The sequence below is a fragment of the Paramormyrops kingsleyae genome, chromosome 18, assembly GCF_048594095.1.
Source record: "Paramormyrops kingsleyae isolate MSU_618 chromosome 18, PKINGS_0.4, whole genome shotgun sequence".
In the NCBI taxonomy this organism is placed as follows: Eukaryota; Metazoa; Chordata; class Actinopteri; order Osteoglossiformes; family Mormyridae; genus Paramormyrops; species Paramormyrops kingsleyae.
In genome coordinates, this window is record NC_132814.1 from 21877984 (window position 1) to 21899116 (window position 21133).

The following is a 21133-nucleotide window of genomic DNA, read 5'->3' on the forward strand; positions in this document are numbered from 1 at the left end:
TGTGTTTGTTACATTTCACAACCAGCTCACTTTATTACCCTAATTACCTAATGACCTTCGTGATTAGACAAGCAAGGTCTGCTGGTGATCCGCATGGGTAACCGCATGGGTAACCGCAAACTCAACATGCGGGCTTCTTGCGAAATGGCTGAGCTGACAATGAGACATAAGATTCTAATGTTACGGCAACACAAACGTTGTTGTCTTTAAAATAAGGATAGCATGAATTACACTGAAAACTTCTCGCACCAAGAATAAACTTTGCTTCTACTCTCAAATCACATGAGGTCTGTTTGAAAACCATCCTGAAAAGTCAGCACTTATAAAGACTTAAATCTGAACAAGTACTTCGCTATTGCCTGCACCGCATCTAAATGAAACAGTCACCGTACCGTCGTACGTATGTCTCTTTTCAGCAGTTAACTGCGAGTCTGGATGACAAACCGCTACTGTCTTTTCGCTTAATGGTTCCAGTAAACAAGGAGAAAGATCAACAACAGGCTGAAATAGCGGGTAGACAGTCACACTCTGACCGAAAGAGGATGAATTCCGGTGACTTACTCAGTCCACTTGGCTGCAGATTTGATCTTTATGCTGAAAGGAGGTGCTTTCAAATCCATTGACCTATTGAGTCTATTAAGAAAACTCTGCAGAATGGAGACATTTTCTCCTATAGTTTGAATCAAGGCATTAGATGTATCTCTCCTTGTTGTACGCACACACATACACACACACACACATACACACACACACACACACATACACACGCACACGGCGCTGATTCACATTTAGAGTGAACAAAGTGACTGGTTTATAAGAACTAAAAATAGGGCCCTTGAGCCACCAATTAGATCACAAAATGAAAGCAGAAGTGTCCTGTTTTCAAGTTTAAGTTCCTCTTTCTCTCTTGTTTGTCTCAGTTCTCGTGTCTCTGCCTCTCACTTTGCCTGGCAGACGGTTTGGGAAATGAGCACCGGCATGTTATAGAAGCAGAGCCCAAACTGGTGCATTTTAATGTCTGTTCAGAAGCCACGGTTCCAGACCCAAACACAAACCCACACTTAGCATTTCCACAGTGAAAAATAAGTGTCAAAATTTTTGTTTCAAATTTGCTAATAAATCAACTACTTGTACGGTTTCATTGAGCTTGACGGTCCTTGACGGACAGTCTGCGCGAGATGAGTTTGCATGGTGGGACTTTCAGCCTGACGCTGACTGCAACTGACACACTTTAGTGTTAAAGAGAGAGTGTTAGAGTTACAGAGTCCTCAGATGCACTGAGCAGCATCTCTTGTGGATCATTATAGGCCAGTTAGAAGAAGATGAATTACAGGAGCAATCAAACACACTGAGAAAAAGCCTCAGAACATTGCAGCAGAATACTAATGCAATATGGATCATTAGAATATGCATGGAAAAGATGCAAATTACAGAAGATGGATCCAAATACAACAAAAGGTGTTCCTGAAGTCCAGGACCAGCATCACAAACCTGCAGCTCAGCTCATGCTGGTGTGGCTCCAGCCCAGCCAGTCCAGGAGACCGTTTTGGGGAGGGGAGGGGGCTGAGTGTGATCCCCTGCAGTGCCCCCTGCCTGAGCCAGGCGATCAGCGGAGCGCGGCACGCGTGGAACTCACGGCTCAGCCCCGCGCCCGCTACCCTGCTCTGCCCGTCCGAAGGGGGCGGCCGTCGGCATCGCTTTGTCGGTAGCTCCGAGTCGCTCTCCGGAAGCTTCTTGCAGGATACGGATGGGGGTGCGGGGGGGGCTCGTTGCCGAGAAACAAAGACATCAGCGGCTGTCTAGACTGCAGCCTCGCGTGGGGTGTCAGCGGCGTTTGTGAGCGTGCAGCCGGGGCGGGGGGGGGCAGGGTGTGGCCAGGAGTGGGTGGTCGGGGGGGGGGGCGGATGTGTCACTGTCGCAGCCAGACTGCTCGTGCCCCCCAGGCACACGATGCCCCCTTTCTGTCTCCCCAGTAATGACAAATACCGAGCTTCCACAAAGGGGTGCTTGTGCCAGCAGTACCCCGAGGGTGGTTTTGGAAGGGGGGGTCCTTTCAGCTTTGATGGCGGGGGGGGGGGGGGGGGGGTGGGGTGGATTTCAGCTCCGCCATCTGTGTGGGGACCATCTCAGTCACTAAGTGCCCCCTGAAAGGAGACGTCAGATGGGGCTCTTTGGACGAAAGAGGCGAGGTAAAAACTCGCTCGAAAAACTGTTTTGTCTCCCATCCTGAGAACAAAGGCGGCCGAGGTGGAGCGAGACCCTGGCACATCGCGGCGGCTTGGCAGCCTTCATTGCTAATTACCCACAAACCCCCAGGGATCCTGTATCATTCCTCCAACTTCTCTTGTCTTCCTTTTCAATTTAAACTGTTAACGTTCAGGATTAAGAGTCACGCAGGTGCTGGGCTCCTCAAATGGACCTGTGAGAAGCCCTTTCTTTCGAAAAGGAATTTATTTCTACCCAATTTCCAACAACCGCCCCCCCCCTCCCCTCAAAAAGAGATGGTTCCTTTTGCAGCATTATCCCACAGGTTAGTGATTCTGCTGGGCCCCCGCAAATGAACCACTAGATAGATAATGTCCCAGCATGCAATGGGTGCATGAACCGGTGTGACACTAAAAACACAACTGAGAATGAGAAGGAAAAATGGAAGATACCATTTAAAAGCCACTGGACATTAGGTGCTTCAGACCCATAGTGATGTAAGTCAGTCTCGTCTAATTCTAACCCACATTCTGAGCAGGATCTGATTTGTCTTCCCTGACCCCTGCCCACCCCCCAGGGCTCTGTTCTGCTTGTGCCCCATGTTACCCAGCAGGTAGCTGATTGTTCGCAGCCATGCACAAAGAGGCCCTCTGATTTGCTACCAGCACAGCTGAGTCCCCCTGCTGGACAAACCTAAGCATTACGTGCCATGATGTTACTTTGTACAGCTAGCAGTTGTATCAAGTGTGAATCCTCTCCAAGTAAATCAAACACAATTAATATCAATGCTTTTACATTTCATGAGAATAATGTGCTCTGCGTGTCCTTTGATCCTATCTGTGCTGTCCAGTATTGTGTGCAGTCCACACATTCAGAGGTACTAAATCTCTGCAGAGGTAATTTGTCAGTGAGGATTCACTGAAATGAGAAAACAATTGAATTAATCCCTGAGTCCTTTAGCCTCATATGGTCATATCATTATTAAGATACTTTTCGCATGTAACTGTGTTGCCGTTTAGCTGAAGAATTACAGAATAAGAATCAGTTTTATTACATATGCTTGTATGAGGAATCTGGCACTATATGTCAGTGCAGTCACAAGAATTGAAAAATTTAAACTGGGCGATAATCATAAGCTGTACAAAAAAGCAGTACAAGCAAAGGACAATATAGAAATATGACGGTCTAATTTCTTCTTCTATTATGGGAGAAATGCAGAACTTATGTTGGTATTTCGGTGACATGTGAGACAGCAGCCAAACTCTGGACTGTTCTGCTCCAATAACCAGGAGGGAGAGAGAGAAAGAGAAATAGAGAGATTGGCCCAGTTACATTGGGAACCCCTCCCTTCTATTCTGGGAGAAATGCAGAATTTATGTTGGTATTTCGGTGACATGTGAGACAGCAGCCAAACTCTGGACTGTTCTGCTCCCATAACCAGGAGGGAGAGAGAGAAAGAGATATAGAGAGACTGGCCCAGTTACATTGGGAAACCCCCCCCCCCACAGTGTCTTCTTCCGAGGGTCTAGGGGAGCGGAGCCTGACGGGTGGGTTGTTTGAGGACATCACACCAGTAGTGTGTTGTATTTTCTGAATACAACACACTTCAAACCTTGGACTCATTAATAGTCTGCCGTTTTGCCGAAGCCCGAGGTCCAGCATTTAAATGCGCTATTGTTATATACAAAATAGCTGGCAGTCTCGTTATTAGCTAACTAAAAACCCAATGACGTTAGCTTAACATCCTACGTTAACCATCAATCATCTGGCCTGTGTGAGTCAGTAGATGGTATCTCCTATTGCTTTAGGCTTTTACGTCTAAACATCAAGGATTCTCGATGTTTAGGAGATTTGCGGTCCCCTGTGATAATCGTTGCATTTTGTCTTACCGTGTCTGTTCGCGACGATACAATATATGACCACAGGGTGGCAATAGAGGGCAGTTAATGAGCACCCCAAGTTCTACTCACAATGAACAAAAACGATGTCACAACTGGCTGGAGAGAAAGGGGATGTCTCATATAAAATAATATGGTACTTAGTGTTTTCAAGCATGGCACAGGCGCTTTTTATAGTTTTTATGTCTTTAATCTTTTTGTTGCTTTCTTGGCAGTAGTTTGTCCTAAACTACATAGCTGTGTAGTTTTAGCTAATTTACTCTTCAATCGTCTTACTCAAGGGGACAAGAACAGTCTTTCCTGTCCTCAAATAAAACAAAGTAACTCTTGCATGCACCAGAATACCAGATTTTTTTGAGTTGTGAAAATTCTCAACCATCTTGATAATCGGAACTGCTTTAAATGTATTTCCGCTATTTTAAGGTCATTCTTTGTTCACTATTCCCATAAGAAGGCGGGAGTCTTGTTTCACAATTTCAGTGATTCTTAAAGGTGATTCTGTCAAAAAAAAATCGTACAGGGTTTAATCCGTGTCCAACATAAATAGCATCTATATGAGGTTTCTAGCCATATTGTGGCTAACAGAGGGACAGGGTCAGTGTTATGACCGCTGTCCGGCGAGCAGGCAGGCGAAGATCCAGGACACAAGGGTTTATTTCGGGGAAACCAGGGAAACCACAGAGCAACGACAGACTAACATTAATGACGGATCTGGGGAAAACGGACTCAGACGCGGACTAAATACATAGAACATATCAGACTGATGGAAAACAGATGGGCACAATCGGGGGAGCACACGTGGTTGATCAGGGGGCGTGGCACACACGAGGATCGTACGCGCAGGTCATGACAGACTGTGGTGATTTGCAAGGACAGATATGACAGTAAATGTGAGCGTCCGCATCCGGTTACAGCAGAGCCTATAGCTCAGGTACCATCATAACGAAAGTTAAAAAATCAATATCCACTTATGTTGTCATACATTCATATATTTATATATGACATATTGAGCTTTGTTGTGATCTTTCCAAATATAGTTTCCTATGCGCAGACAGAATGCATATATTCATTGCCAGTGTGATTTAGGAATTTGGGGGGTGGGGGGGGGCACAAATGAGGGGGGGAAACACACTACCAGTCAAAAGTTTCTGCGTGCCACAGGTTTTGAACACTTTTCCATTTATTTAATAAACTGCAGATTTTTTTTATTCTTGTTAAGCTTCGGAAAGTTGAGTCAGCAACTAGAAATGAAAATATAAGTCAAATAAAACAAGTTTCCTTTATAACATGGAAAGAGTATGTAACAGTGCATGTTTGACACCATTGTGTGGTGATGGCAGAGTCAAATTCTAGGCCATCCTTTAACTTTAAATGCACTCGTTAACTGTCTCACCCATTACAGTGAGTAACATGCAAATGTAGAAAATCTCAGTGTGTGCAAAAAAGTTTGACTGGTGGTGTATTTTGCTTTTAATTGCAACCGTCAGAAACACTAACAATAACATAAACACATTAAATGCCTGTAGACCTTACATGACGTCAATAAATTTAAATAATGGAAATGTGTACAATTGACAGGTGCCATCAATCGAATACATTGCCCTGTTATGACTGGTAACGCCACGGAAGCCGTAATAAAGCTCCTCAGTTAATGGTTACATACTTGGAGGAACCAGGGAGAAATTTCTAGCTGCCAGCAGCTTTAAAAGAAGATGTGACGATGGCAAAGGAAACACCTAAAGTGAGCAGAAGCAGAAAATATCATGACACATATCTGGAACACTGTTTTGCCTGTGTTTGTGTACTTAGTGTTATTTATATAGCACTTTTAACAAAGAGCACTGACCTTTTCCAGAGCCCGGGGCCTATCAGGAGGGTCCAGACCCCAGCAGGAAGCCCATCTTCCACCGGGCAGAACATCTTTGCCTCATCATTCCGCTTCTGGAACTGAACCGACTTGATTTCATTTCTTTTGCTGAGTAATAAGGAAATCAGCACTGAATTCTGGGTATGAAAAGCTGATTTCGGTTTTAATATTCAGTCTTCTCTATTTGCCTTTTCTACATCAGTACATAGGAATCCTTCCTTATGCCAGTCAGTCAGTGACATGTGACAGAACAAAGACATTCACAAAACAGCGAAGCAGACATATAACTAGGAACTACATGGAATAAATATTAAATAAATATCAGAAACGGCGGCTTTATGGAGCGTTCAAAGGCTAAGCACTCGCTCCTGGGCTTCCAGAGCGACCGTGAAAAGAGCACTCTCTGTAATTTATGAATCGCGTGTATTTGACCTTTCATTTCATGTGTGCAATTTATGTGGCATAACAGATGGTTTGGAAGTTTCCCATTAAAACTGAGGGACGGCTTATTTATCAGTCTCTGGTCTACAACTGAGCTCAGCGTCTGCGTCTTTAGTGACATGGAAGGTCACAAGGTCACAGCGTCTGCCTGGAAATCCAGATGCGATTTATGGTCTGATTTGAGGTGGCCATACTGGTTTGACTGGGTCAGTCAAGTGCCCACGCATGATAGTCAGCTGTAATATTAGACTCTCTCACAATAGTTCCTCCCAGTGGAGTTTCTAGCTATTGCAATGATCAAGAGCTAAGCCGAGTTTACCTGAGGCTTGACGGTTTGTTTGTTTTGTTTTTTTTTTTTGAAGGAAGATTGGCATCGGGGCTAAAATACTCAGGGCGACAGCCCCGAGTGATCAGGCCTAACGACGCCCATGGTTCTTCCCCCGAGTTTCCAGAGGACTGCCTCGCCTGGGAGGACTGCCTCGCCTGGGAGGACTGCCTCGCCTGGGAGGACTGCCTCACCCAGCTATCACACTTCACAACCAGGAATTTGCCTGCAGTCTCTTCAGCACACATTAAGGTTCCCACCTGGTTCTTGTTCCTTGTTAGTTCTTCGCACTAGGACAGGATTTACATTTCAATTAAAAGGACCTGGATTTCACTTGAGCACTGAGTTCTTGATGTGTGCTGATTGGTCAGTCTCCTTTAATCATGCGTGTGCCACTAATGTTAATGTGAAACAGCTGGGTGAGTCTTTCAATCAAGGAAACAAACCAAAGCCAAAGAACTGAACTATTTAGCCAAACACGGGGGCCTTTCAGTTTTGAAGTAGCTTGTAAAACCTGAAGTAGCTCATAGTGTCCCTCCCGACATGGATTATGTGGTCACTGTAGCGTATATGGCAGCATGTACCGTATGGACACAATGCAAAGGTGCTGGAAGCTGCACCATTAAGTTGTACTATCTCTGAAAGAAATAAGTGATTTAATCCATTGTTTTGTTCAATGTTCAACTGTGGGTGAGAAAATATGCGCCCTGGTCAGAGCAGTGGGCCGGTTCTCCGGGACGCCTCCATCCTGGACAGGGGTTTTGTGCTGGAGCACCAGGAAGGGGGTGAACTTCTGGTCACTGCCTTAAACATGAAGGGGTTTTATCACAGATTTACTAACGGCCAAAAGGCACACGCTTGATTATTCTTCTTCTTCTTTTCCTCCATCTCACATTCCATTTTTTCCTCACTCCATTCCCTTCCATCCATCTTCCTTATCTTATCTCTTAAGTTCAGACCCAAACTCCCCCTGATTGTCACCCCCCCCCCATCCTTTTGCTTACTGGCCCCTCCCTCTGATTACATTTGGCCCCGCCCCCCTGCTTCAGTGCAGAGACAGCTGCAGACACCCGACCCAGTGATTAACACAGCCAGCACCTCTCTGCAGCGTTTCTGGATCTCCTGACGCTCTCTCCTCATCCGGCCGCAGCCCTTCACTCTGCTAACCACAGCAGGTACAGCATTACCCAGAATCCTTCGCTCTTCCTCGCTTGCCGCCCAGCCTGGGCTACGGAGGTAAGACGAGGCATCGCAGCAGCACAAAGTTTTCTTCTTGGTCTTTCAGTTTTCTTCACAGTTTCTGTGAGCTATGCAACCTCCTGTACTAGTGCTCTGATGTTTTAGGTTGCTTTGCATTGTTCTAAAATATGACCATGAAAAAGTGACGCTCTAGAGAGGCAGGAATGTGGGGGTGGGAGGTGAGCTGTGGACAGGATCTCGTTTGTCACCGAGCTGCTGCTCTGGCTTCACTTTCCATGCCTTTGCCTCTCGGAGGCTGCCTCTGATGGTCTGTTTTCCGTGTCGCACGAGCTGAACTTCTGCTATTGTCATTTTCATTTGTGTTTCTGAGCGCCCCGTGATAGCAGCGTGAAACAGACTGTTCCTTATCGCGCTTTTCAGAGGCACGTTGCACAATTTTGTAGCGTTTCCATGGAAATGAACTGACACCCTGACTCCGTGCATGTTCAGGAATGGGCTCGCCACACCCGTGGCGTTCCTCTGTTTCATCCTGGCAAGCCTCTCCATCGTTGTGAGTCCATACGGAGTCCAAGCGAGTCACAGAGTCAGAGCGCACGCAGGCATGGAGAGGACTAGCGGTGGTAGGATGGACCGACGCTGTCTGGACTTGTTCAGCCCAAGGCTGAAGTGAAATCGAGCCACCAAGGGGCGTAACTGGGCTCAGTGTAACTTAGGTGGTGTGAGAAGTATTTTAAAGAACCTTACTGCTGTAGGACAATGTTTCCCAATGTTTGACCCTCAGACAGTCCACCTTTAGCAAAAATGTGGTCAGTCTGGCAGGGAGCTCGGAGGGAGCAAAAACGTGGACCGATTGTGGGTCCCAGAGGACCGGATTTGGAAACACTGCTGTAGAAAGATCCACAGATCTTAAGTTTCTCATTCACATGCCGACCGTGTTTAGCACGTTAAAGAGTGGCAAAGGTGACATTTCTAAAGCAGACTTGCAAAGGCAAGACAGCTGGTGACCTTGAGACAGAGTGGAGTAGCTCACGCCCACAGTCTTGTAAACAGGACTGGAGTTGTCAGTTCCTGCTTGTGCACCAGAATGAAGAATTAATGTTTTTTTGTTTTTCCAACAGTCAGATGAAACCAAATGATGACCTAAAAGCTAAACTGTGCTGTGAAGCAGTGTGTACTGACTGTTAAATGGTAAACGTTAGGTTAAGTGTGGCTTAGGGTGTGACATTACTCATTTATAGTGATGCAATCACCTGGCAGAAATGGGTTAATGATGATGGAACCTGAATCTGTAGCTGTATCTATATCTGCATCCCTCGGCCTTCCCAGTTTTGGGGGAATGGAGAGAGGTTTCCACTAAAGGTTCAGACAAGTTCTATCTTTGAGCTTTTACAAGCTTCCACAACGCGGTATGTACTTTTATAACCAAGTCAGCACATTGGCCTTGGCTTGTTCTGGTTCTATGTTCCCCAAAAAGGCAGTGATGTGATGTCAAACTCTCAGTGATGCACCTGAAGGTTCTTGTGCTGGACTGACCCTGGATATGAGCGTTATAAGGGTAGCACTCACTTGGACACCAGCTGTTTATTAACACTGTCCTGTGAAGAAGGGAGGCAGTGTTTGTAGAGTCTTTAAATATTGAACAGCCCCATTGGATTAAGGAGCGTCTTCAGTTTTTTAGATGACTACCCAGGATTAATGGAGTCTGATGCTCTTATTTTGCAAATGAAAAGCAGAAGAACAGTGCTGAGAGCTTGGCAATGTGAGTCACCCAAAGCCATACTTCAGCGTTCCCCCCCCCCCCCCCCCCGTCCCCAAGTGGTCACTTATCTCTCGCAGTTGTGGAGCATAGCTTCCTGTTTGCTGCATCGCATCCGTTTGAATGGGAGGTGAACAAACGGACGCATCTGGATCAGGGAGAGTATGTAAGGCTCTTAAAAGCTTCCACAGAGGTGGAGTAGATGTGCAATGGTGACAAATAGTGCACAAAGAGTGGTCTATTCCCCAAAACGTTCAGCCTATAAGCTGGCATCTACGAGGGTGCCCTAGACGGCAGTGAGAGCTCCAGGCCACCTCGTTACAGAGAGGTGAGGGAATGTCACTGGAAGATGATGTAAGAACCAGTAACAGAAGTCATTAGGAAGGGCTACACGCAGCTCAGGGCAGGGTCCATCATCACCCGAAGACACAAAAGCACCAACTCCCTGTTTGACCTGCATTAAACTCATATTAATCAGAATGTTTCGCTCTAGACCTCATGCTGACGAGCTTTTCTAACCCACTGCGATGTTTAGTCCATAAAAACAGAAGGGCAGCTATTAGCAGAGTACACACGCATGTAAAGAGACCGAACGACGGTGCAATGGTCACATTGTAGGTACAAAACCAGTCAAGTTTCTGCGTGCCACAGGTTTTTTATCACTTTTCCATTTATTTCATGAACTGCAGATTTTTTTTTATTCTTGTTAAGCTTTGGAAAGTTGAGTCCACAACTATAAATAAAAATATGTCAAATAAAACAAGTTTCCTTTATAACATGGAAAGAGTATGTAACAGTGCATGTCTGACAACCTATTAACTGGTGTGTGGTGATGGCAAGTCAAATTCTAGGCTGTCCTTTAACTTTAAATGCACTCGTTAACTGTCTCATCCATGAAACAGAGCAGTATGTAATGTCCCTTGTAGAAAGGATGCCTCAAATTTTCTCTGCTGTTATAACTGCTAGAGGAGGTTACTCTGACGAATCAATATATGACATTTTTTTGCTAATAAAGATACTCAAATGGTGAGCTTACTGTCAATTTGTTAGCAAAGCATATTGAGTGTATTTTTAGCAAATGTTAAGTGAGTAACATGAAAATGTAGAAAATCTCAGTGTGTGCAAACATGTTGGTAGTGTACCCCTTTGAGTAAATTCACATACAGTGTGCCTTGGTTTACAAAAACACCCAGCGTGCTGGGTTCTAAGGGCTGTCTAGTTTGTCTGAGAACTTTCCAGTGTGTTGGGTCCTTGGAACTAACCGGTGCTCAGATCAAGCTTCAGTTTAGACAGTGTTCTGTAACAGAAACTTCACGTCCAAACACTAGGATGCATGAACTGCTCTGTTTCTCTATCTGATAAAATGAATCGGTCCTGCTCCTGTCTGTAATGTTCAGCGCTAGCCGGCACATTCCACTCAGGTAACGTCCCAGGAGACTGTGTCCCAACGCAGCCTGAAGTCTGACAGCAGCGATGCAGGTGAGGAGACCCACTGACCTGCTTCTGGTTCTCAGGACAGGATGCCTTTCGGAGGAGGGAACAAGTGTGGCTGCTGCCAGAAGACTGTGTACTTCGCTGAGGAAGTGGTGTGTGATGGCCGGAGCTATCACAAGTCCTGCTTCCTGTGTCGTAAGTCCGCCCCCATCACCCAGCAGCCAATCATAACTCGCACTCACGTGAGTGACATCTGCTCATAGTCCATTGAGGCCTATTATCAGAACATATTAATACAGACACTCCTCTACTTACGAACTTTCAACTTACAAACTTTCAGACATACGAACGAAGAGGACTGTAAGTCCAAATTATGTTCATTGGGCTCCCGTTTCCAATTCCGCCTAGTACGACTTCTGGCCGCTACTCCCGCCGCGCAGCAGCGTAGCGTGCGTACTCCCAGGATCCTAGTTCTTTGTACTTGCGCATACCTTTAAAATGATGTTGAATAACGACTTACGAACATTTCAAGTTACAAACAGCCGTTTGGAACGTATCTCATTCGCAAGTAGAGGAGTGTCGGTACTAGTGAAATCGGTATACTAGGTATACTAATAAACGGTAACTTGCCATGATAGGTGCCTCAGGTCTTTGCTCTGGGTTTCATTTACAAACTCTCCTCTCCCTGGTCTTTAGAATGGCCTCAGACCAAAACCACAATGTTGTTGACGTGTGTCAACAAAGGCCTTAGGTCTCTTGTTGGCATGCTAACCACAAGCATTATGCAGACATTAACTCTAAGGGGCTCTTAAAACAAAATACCATGGAAGAACTTTTTTGACTTTAGGGGAAAAAACCTCACAAAAATATTCCTCCAAAAATACCTTTTTCAAAACTCCGATTTCAGAAAAGTTTGTTTCCTAGAAGTGCAACTAGAGCTTGTTTTGAAGTTTTATTTAAGGGCCTTTTGTAATCGTGTCCCACCGCTAAAGGAATGCAGTGCATTTTTCCTGTTCTGGTTTTTTTTCTTCATTTTAAGGAATGTGTTCACTATTTGGAAAGGGAAGAGAAGCATTGGGCTGTTTCACAACAGGCGGAGCATGGCTGCCCATGTTTGGAGATGTAGGTCTTTAACGGGATGTGGGCTCCTCTCCTTGTAAGGGAGAATAGGTGACAGTCTGTCCGAGGGCCCAGAATGCACTAGGAATGTGGGTTTAATTGCATGCTGAGATTCCCTCAGCAGCACTGATTAGAGATCATGTGACATCAGGCAGAGCATACCAGTTAGATCTGATCTGAGATCAGTATCGCTGAGAACTGGTAAGCAAGGGCGTAACTTTGGTTTGAACATGGGGGTGAGGTCTCCACCTATTTGGGGAAAGACATGAATATTTGGGGGGTTTTATTAGCCGGTTTTGATTATATGGGGGGGGGGGGGGGGGTTACAACCCTCCCACCCCTCCTTGTAAGTTGTAAGTTACACCCATGCTGGTAGGGGTCACTGGAGATATGGGACTGAGCACAACTGTCACTGTGTTGGGATTCATTCTGACTCCCAGTGAGGAAAACAGCATCTTCAAATGGATTTGGAAGAATGTTATATTCTGGGAAGCACCTTCTTTGTATTTTATCATTTATGTTTCCCCACAATCTCGTCCTGGTCCTTTTGGGACACAAACAGTGTTTAGTAGGTTCAACAGCATTGACGTTAATCCATATCCACTGAAATATGCCTCATAGGAGGCATTGTCCGTCAATCAGGAGAGATGTTCCAAAAATCAGTGGCTGGTTTTTCAGCCTCAACTTCACATGTTACAGTAATTGACCTAGGTAAAGCCATTGACCTTTCAGCAGTTTAAGGAAGCTTATTGATTTTGCATTGTAATGCAGCAAGCTTATTGGTTAAATGGAAAGCTAAATTCTGTACGTTTCATATCAAGTGTTATTTCACTACAACATGTAGAGTGTATGTTTCTGTATGTGAAAAAACAAAACTCAAGACTCATGATTTGATAAAGTGTTACTCTTCATGCAGTTCTGCTGCTTGTTGTAACTTCACAGAACTGAAATATTGTCCTTGCAAAATGTTATTTTGGAAATTCAGCTAGAGATCTATCTCCACCCCGTGAAGAGCGTCTCGCCCTTTTCAAACCTCACAGAGCGATCCCTCCGGGTCACCTGACCCATGCACTGTCCCCTGTGCTTCAGTGGTTTGCAGGAAGAACCTGGACAGCACCACGGTGACTGTGCACATGGAGGAGCTGTACTGCAAGGCCTGCTACGCCAAGAAGTTTGGGCCAAAGGGCTACGGCTACGGTGCAGGAGCCGGAACCCTGAGCATGGACACGGGCGAGGCCCTGGGCATCAAACCCCAACAGTAAGAGCAGCTCCTTACACACAGTTCACACAGCAGGTCCTGGAAGGCGATGACACGTAACTTAAAGCAACAAGAGGATTGCTGTAACTCCAGGTCCTAGAAGGTGAAGAAAATGTTGCTTAATCCAACAAAGGGACTCTTGGTCATAATGATCTTGGATTATCATCACTATTGCCAAAGAAAGTTAGCAGCTTTGAGTGTCATTGCTGTTACTGTAAGCATCTTCTTTTCTGCGTGTTGCAAAAGTATTTTGTAGGAACTTAAACTGATGCTGTGAAACGCATATAGAATCATTACAGTCTATGGGGACAATCAGGCAAATGAAACCAGTGTTACAGGTAAAATTACACTCTCAGAAACAAAAGCAGTCAGAGTTAGTCACCGACATGGTTATGCTCAGTACAGTGGACAGTGAAATGCTTGGTTATCAGAGTCCACAGGCTCTTAGCATGGAATATACTGTAAGCATAAAGAAGATCAAGGTAGGCATTAAACACTTAACGCAGACTGTAATCATATATCAGCATAAGTGATGTGCAGATCGGTAGGAAAATGACAGGAAAGCGCTGGAATTAAACGAGCTGGACAGCTGAGGGATGTCAACATTGCTGCTGCCGTCTTCACTGCATGAAGAGAAAGACAGAATTATTCTGAACTTTAATTTGATAAGGAAACTATTTTAAGTAACGGCAAGTGAGGGAACAGAGAAATAGCGATGATGATAATAAGGGAGCAGTTCACTCTGTCCCTAAGTCAGGGCTCTTCAAATCTGGACCTCAATTCCAAATCCAGGCCGTGTTTTTAATTCTCTCAGATAGTTAATTTAATCATTTCTGATTCTGATTGGACAGAGGCTTCACACCCAATTCACATGTAAAGGAAGGCTGGAAAATCAGCAGAGATCAGACCTTGAGGACTGTGATTTGAATAACCCTGCCCTAGGTATTGCTTTGCACTGATTTGATTGATTTGGCTGATATTAGTGATTTGGCTGATTTTTGCCTGATTTTGCTGATTTGGCTGATTTTTGCCTGATTTTGCTGATTTGTCTGAAAGGCAGCATGACACATGGCCTCAGAGCTCTTTGTCATCCCGCCCCCACAGGTCTGAACCCCATCGGCCCACCAACAACCCCAACACCTCCAAGTTCGCCCAGAAGTTTGGGGGCTCGGAGGTGTGCCCGCGGTGCGGCAAGGCCGTCTACGCCGCCGAGAAGACCGTGGGCGGCGGCAGCGTGAGTGTGAAGCGGCCGCGTTGTTCGGCGGACGTGCATGAGGCCGGGGCAGAGAGGGATGTTCATGGGAGGCAGAGCAGTTTATGGGAACTGAGGGCAGAGACGGATGGTCAAGAAACAATGATTTTCAGGGGGCTATTCCGGGGGGGTCGGGTGCTGTGCCGTTCCGGAAAATGCTTTCACCGCCCGAACACGGCAGGTGGTCCCAAAGCCGTGTGCCTCCCATCACAGGCAGGAAACGCGTCAGAGGTGCTGGATTCCAGTCACATGAATCACCGTGGTTGTAACCTCTATTTCCCGAGTAAAGGGGGGGGGGGGGTCGGCATCCTGGCTCACACGCTAGAATCCTACCCTCTGCCTCCCGCACAACGGAGGAGCGTAGCTAGTGCTGTGGAGGCCGTGTGTGGACTTTGAGTCTGTGATCAGAAGGTTGCTGGTTCAAATCCCAAGGATAGCAGAGTGATTTCATTGGGGGATTCCTGAGTGAGACCCTTAACTGCCAACTGTCTGACCTGCTTTCTCAAAAAAATGCACTTCTGATAAAAGTATCTGCTCAATAAGGTGCAAAAATGCATCTCTCCTCCGCACAGGCCTGGCACAAAGGCTGCTTCCGCTGCGCTAAGTGTGGAAAGGGCCTGGAGTCCACTACCCTGGCCGACAAGGACGGGGAGATCTACTGCAAAGGTGACTGCTCCATACGGCCGTCATCCTGCACAAACAAGCCGGCTGCAACGATTAAGCAGCTCTGATCTCAGCCAGGAAATTGCTGCCGGGCCTTTTAGCTAGAGACCCTAATCACTTCATCAAATCCATCCAGCACAAGATTATATCTGAACTCTGATTTATCACTTATTAATTTTTATTAATCAAAGAATAAACTGACTCTGGCTCCATTTCTGTGTCCGCAGGGTGCTACGCCAAGAACTTCGGGCCCAAGGGATTCGGCTACGGTCAGGGGGCTGGGGCTCTCGCACACGCTCAGTAGAGCGCAGGCCCCTCGACAGCGCCCCCTGTGGCCCCACTCTCTTCCCAGTGATGCCACCCACTGCATCACTGACCCCCCATCCCCCCCCCATAGGGAAGGGACCTGAAATCCTCAATCGCTCACTTGCAGGTGAACCGCTCACGGCAGCAAATGTTTACCCAGCTAATTATTTTGTTTGTTGTTAATGGAATAAAAGCACAAAGGGGTAGCCGTAGTGTCCGTTTAGGCTATGCATGTCACGTGGATGTTAATCAAACCACTGGCTTTCCGCTACCGGCCTGGAAAGACGCCGGCAGAGCGTCTGTACCCAAACAGTGACGCATCATCAACACTATGGAGCACGGGCCTTGTGATCTTGCCTCTCCAGTTACAGGACTCTGTGATCGCTTCCAAAACAGCTTGCCACCTAACATATCCCTGCCTCCTCTTCCATCATAGAGAATCCCTCGTCCTCTTGGGCACCCAGGCTGTCTAATGCTCCATTTCTACTCATTAACAAAACTGTCAGCTTGCTCTACATCCAGAAGGGAAGACAATGGATAAATAAACTGAACTTGTGCCATATTACACGTGTGAATGGGGAGTCTCGATGCACACACGGCCCACGGCCTGCCACGGGATGTCTTTTTCTGTTTCTCCAGCTGGACACCAGTAACTGATTCGAAAGACGGCCTTGAAAATCTTGGGGGGAGGGGTTTCTCAGCACTGCTGACGTCTCTTAGCAACCACACCAGTCCACACACACAAACGGCGACTGAGGGCGATTCACTCACACCGGCTCTCCTAGTGCGATCCATCATTATAGCCTTGACTTATCAATGAAAAGCCACACAAACTCAGCCCAGCTGAGGCGAGACGCCAGATCACGAAAACTAAAAGCGGACAGCAGTACAAAGTGAGCTAATATGGTGCCACTAAATCATCATCTTAAAAGCTTAGTTTTTAGTCTGTTCACGCTAAGAATGGCCACATACCTACAAAGAGACAGATGGGTCACATAACAGAAGAGATAAGGTCCATTGAACACTGGAATAGACACGTGTACAACTCACTCACTCCATGCGGTTGAGAGACCGTCCAGTAACCTCTGACAACTAAAAGCATTACATAGCGGTGTTGTGAAATAGTAACCAGACTGGAAGGCCATCTGCCAAATCCCCCATTACTAACTGGCTCTGACAATTACCCCCGTTTGCCAAAAGTAGTAAAATTGTTTTCCTGCAAGCAGACCAAAGACCGAGTAAAGAGACTGTGTGCGTTTCCAGTGGATAACTACATTGAGCTCCAAGAATCCACTATCCAGGTGTCTTCGACAAGCAGAAGGATACTTATTTTATTAGCCGATCAGCTTAATGGGCCGTTGATGCAAAAACGTTACCTATGCATTGTGGGATTTTTCCATCTGCCTGGCCTTCTCTGATTTACTCACCCTGAATGGCTTCATTGAGACAACAGGGTGAAAATACCTTAGTTGAAACTCTATACAGTGCCCCACGCGTATTATTCAGGGTTGTCTTCACACATGTCATCATTACGTTTCAATGAGCCGTCTGTTCTAGGCAAGCACTTGAACAGTGTCTCTCTCACGCCCTCTAGTGGACAATTTGATGTAATTTAATGTAATTTTGCTCAGCCAAAATTTTGAGGTCAACTTTTTAATTTTCTCAGAGAACAGACTCGCGTGGTCTTAGGGTGGCGGAATTTGAAGGAGATTCGTGACTCTGGCGGCTCGGTAATCATGAGGGATTGTCTGCAGTTCGATCCGAAAGTCTGATGACAAAGCAAAGTGAACTCCCAAGACTGATGCTTGTGGGAGAACCATAACTTTTCTTTTCAGGGATACAAATTTTCCAGAGTTAAGACGGCTTAAAATTTCAAAGTAACTTACTGCACTAGATTTTTTAGTTTTGAGGAAAGTTTTTACATACCTGAAAGATAAATCATTCAAACAAAAGACAATAAGTTGGCACTTTTGATGTTAGGAATTCTTAGTATGTAAAACTAAAAAATCGAAGTTAAAAATTTGTAGATAAATTATCTGAACCAAAAATAATTAGTTGGCACAACAATAGATGGTTTTCTCCAAAACTTAAGTTTGGGTTGCCCTCAAAACTCAAAAAATGTTTTTTTTAACAATGGAAAAACATTAATGAATGAACAAAGATTTTATAAGAACGTGACAATGAAAAAGGCTCACCAATAGGTCTATATACTAATATACGGTGAATTGCCTCATAAAACTACTGACAGGAGCATTTTTCAGGTCGATTTTGGATATGGCTTCCTGGATGGGACAGATTTGGTTGGGCAGTTACTGAAAATGGATGATTGTGTTACATTAACTCATCCGAAGGACCTGACACAGGCAGTGAACAGCACAGTATTATTGCTGTGTAAATTATACAGCAGAGAATGAGTCACGCGCGAAACACTAAGTAGCCTATTTTAAACTTTATGTAACTTTCACATGTCAGAGGCAGATGAATCTGTGTACTGTTATTTTCTATGACCTTATGAGTCAGTAAAGCTGGAATAAAAAGAAATGATCGCCCTCTGCGCTCCGCTTTGGAACAGACGAGGAAATACGCGTGAGAGCCAAAAGGAGACACGCTGCCGTGGGTATTTTAATATACAGGCAATTATCGGGGAAAATTCATATTAAGGAAATAAATACATTTTTAAAGTAGGCCTAATACCAGACATTTGGTTTCACTTACTGGTCTCAACACAGCTACCCTAACACGCCATCAAACTCATTGAATCAGCTTCACGACCTGCTAAAATAGACTAATACACACAAACACTGTGTCACATGACCTTTAAAAATGAAGCAACACAAACACGTTTTTGATTGAAATTAATATTATTTTCTTTTTTTTTTGCCTGTTTTTATCGACATTACACACCTTGATATATGCTCTAAGGTTGCATTTTTCGTCTTGTTTTCCGGATTTTCAAAACCGACAAATGAATGTCCTACAGCTGACACCCTGGTAGCACTGCCGCCTCACACCGCCAGGGGTGCTGTGTGATTCATGCCCCCAGCTCCTTTGGTCTTTACACGCGCCGCTTCTGGATGTTCTGCTGTAATTCCCAAATTCAAGATCGCGTGGCTCAGGTTATAAGTCAGCCTTAGAGAGAACGTCGATCAGCAGGCGAAATTTTGATATCAATGACATATCGACTTATCCTCATATAAAATTTAGAAAATCAGTAACTTAGATAAACAGTCAAACACTGCATGATAGCACATATCAGCCTATCACACCACAGAAACGAACGCGATTCCAGCCACAGCATTTTAATTTTCATTATGTGACGGGTGACAGCTCCATTCCCTAGAACGCCATAGAGGCAGTTATAGAAAAATATATCAATCAGATCATATAGGACAAAAAAGTTGATTGTTATATGATTTCAATTCGCAGTCCATTCGATTTGTGTCCTTTTTTTTTTTCTTTTTCTGAATGTACAATCATAAGCGAATTTTAAGTAAAAATGGAGTAAAGAAATAATGACTCGGATTATATTGTGATAGACTTAATGCGATAAAATTGACTACTATGAAAAATTGGCCTGATAAAATATTTGCTGACGAGGTGATATTTACCGAAGGTAACCCCCTTTAGGGTTATAAGACGTGCTGAATACCCAGGGAGGAGGTTGGAAAGGTTGAGAAACTGTGACCTAGGCTGACCATGAAATACTATTGGATAACGTGGTTATGGGAGATGAATGGATGGACTGATGGATTTCTTCCTTGCCAATATTCGTTATAACTATAGGCCTATGTATCATTATATAGGTAAGTATATAAGGACAAAATTGTAAATTATTAAACAGATGAACGCATTCTTCAGTCACATTCTCCCGTTCAGCTCCCTGGTATACAAAGGAACTCTGGACAATGAAGACAGCTGGGCATGCACTACAGCCGCATTACAGAGCCTCTGGCCTTATTGTGCACAAGCTAGCCTATCGAGAACACCAAAAGGCTTACTCAAAGTCGTTTAGAAAGGCATGGTCAAAATTCTACTCCAACATCATCAGAGATAGTCCAGGAAATTCCAAACAACTGTTCTCCACTATAAACCATCTACTCAAACCACAATCACACCCACCCCTGCTTATGGAAGCTACTGAGGAGCACTGCAATAAGTTCATGGTCTTCTTCAAAACTACAATAGCATCAATTCATTCCTCTCTCTCCTGTACCATTACTTGACCTGACCCATCTACTCATACAATATTTGAGATTTTTCAACCACTCGACTGCTTTCCCAAAGTTTTGCAGCAACAAGTTGAAGATGTCGTTAGGAAGATGAAACCTTCCACCTGTATCCTGGACCCCTTTCCTACAGTACTGGTGAAAGGCAACATTCCAGCCATAAGCCCCCTTGTCACCTCCGTAATAAACCGCTCTCTCCAAACCAGCACCGTTCCACCTGCTTTACAGATGGCGTTAGATTGACCACATCTCAAAATACCTCAGGGCAGCCCAATGCGCCTCGCCTATAGAATGCCCTTCCTGACGCTCTCAGGGCACCCCAAAGCGCCTCGCTTATGGAATGCCCTTCCTGACGCTCTGAGGGCAGCCCAATGCGCCTCGCCTATAGAATGCCCTTCCTGACGCTCTCAGGGCACCCCAAAGCGCCTCGCTTATGGAATGCCCTTCCTGACGCTCTGAGGGCAGCCCAATGCGCCTCGCCTATGGAATGCCCTTCCTGACGCTCTCAGGGCAGCCCAAAGCGCCTCGCCTATGGAATGCCCTTCCTGACGCTCTGAGGGCAGCCCAAAGCGCCTCGCCTATGGAATGCCCTTCCTGACGCTCTCAGGGCAGCCCAATGCGCCTCGCCTATGGAATGCCCTTCCTGACGCTCTGAGGGCAGCCCAAAGCGCCTCGCCTATGGAATGCCCTTCCTGACGCTCTGAGGGCAGCCCAAAGCGCCTCGCCTATGGAATGCCCTTCCTGACGCTCTCAGGGCAGCCCAATGCGCCTCGCCTATGGAATGCCCTTCCTGACGCTCTCAGGGCAGCCCAATGCGCCTCGCCTATGGAATGCCCTTCCTGACGCTCTCAGGGCAGCCCAATGCGCCTCGCCTATGGAATGCCCTTCCTGACGCTCTGAGGGCAGCCCAAAGCGCCTCGCCTATGGAATGCCCTTCCTGACGCTCTCAGGGCAGCCCAAAGCGCCTCGCCTATGGAATGCCCTTCCTGACGCTCTCAGGGCACCCAATGCACCTCGCCTATGGAATGCCCTTCCTGACGCTCTGAGGGCAGCCCAATGCGCCTCGCCTATGGAATGCCCTTCCTGACGCTCTCAGGGCAGCCCAAAGCGCCTCGCCTATGGAATGCCCTTCCTGACGCTCTCAGGGCAGCCCAATGCGCCTCGCCTATGGAATGCCCTTCCT

General features: G+C 45.9%; 2 protein-coding genes and 1 long non-coding RNA gene across 5 annotated transcripts in view; 2 read left to right on the forward strand and 1 right to left on the reverse strand.

Annotated features, from left to right (window-relative positions):
• LOC111855233 (neuron navigator 1-like) overlaps positions 1-1682 on the reverse strand; it is a 127953-nt gene extending 126271 nt beyond the window's left edge. The window contains exon 1 of one of the 2 annotated variants that reach the window (XM_023834037.2): positions 1492-1682. The gene's annotated coding sequence lies outside the window, so the exon portion shown is untranslated. Of the gene's footprint in view, positions 1-561; positions 769-1491 lie in introns of those variants that run through there. The other variant, XM_023834035.2, reaches the window with a different exon arrangement.
• A 4050-nt stretch (positions 1683-5732) lies between these two features.
• LOC140579702 (uncharacterized) lies at positions 5733-6871 on the forward strand. Its single transcript, XR_011983609.1, has 3 exons — positions 5733-5844; positions 5959-6111; positions 6774-6871. It is a non-coding gene; the product is annotated as an uncharacterized lncRNA (long non-coding RNA).
• Positions 6872-7755: 884 nt separating this feature from the next.
• Positions 7756-16286, forward strand: csrp1a (cysteine and glycine-rich protein 1a). Of its 2 annotated transcripts, none has more exons than XM_023834087.2 (6): positions 7756-7911; positions 11207-11321; positions 13335-13503; positions 14608-14737; positions 15328-15421; positions 15646-16286. In XM_023834087.2, the coding sequence occupies exons 2-6, from the start codon at positions 11213-11215 to the stop codon at positions 15720-15722; spliced, it is 579 nt and encodes a 192-aa protein (XP_023689855.1). In that variant the 5' UTR covers positions 7756-7911; positions 11207-11212; the 3' UTR covers positions 15723-16286. The 2 variants fall into 2 exon arrangements, with proteins under 2 accessions (XP_023689855.1, XP_023689854.1); XM_023834086.2 differs by having other exon boundaries at positions 7775-7972.
• The last annotated feature ends 4847 nt before the right edge of the window (positions 16287-21133 follow it).

Coding starts and splice junctions, on each gene's coding strand:
- csrp1a (XM_023834087.2), top strand. CDS start 11,213: ATGCCTTTCGGAGGAGGGAACAAGTGTGGCTGCTGCCAGAAGACTGTG. Junction 11,322..13,334: donor CAAGTCCTGCTTCCTGTGTC/GTAAGTCCGCCC, acceptor CCTGTGCTTCAG/TGGTTTGCAGGAAGAACCTG. Junction 14,738..15,327: donor AGACCGTGGGCGGCGGCAGC/GTGAGTGTGAAG, acceptor TCCTCCGCACAG/GCCTGGCACAAAGGCTGCTT.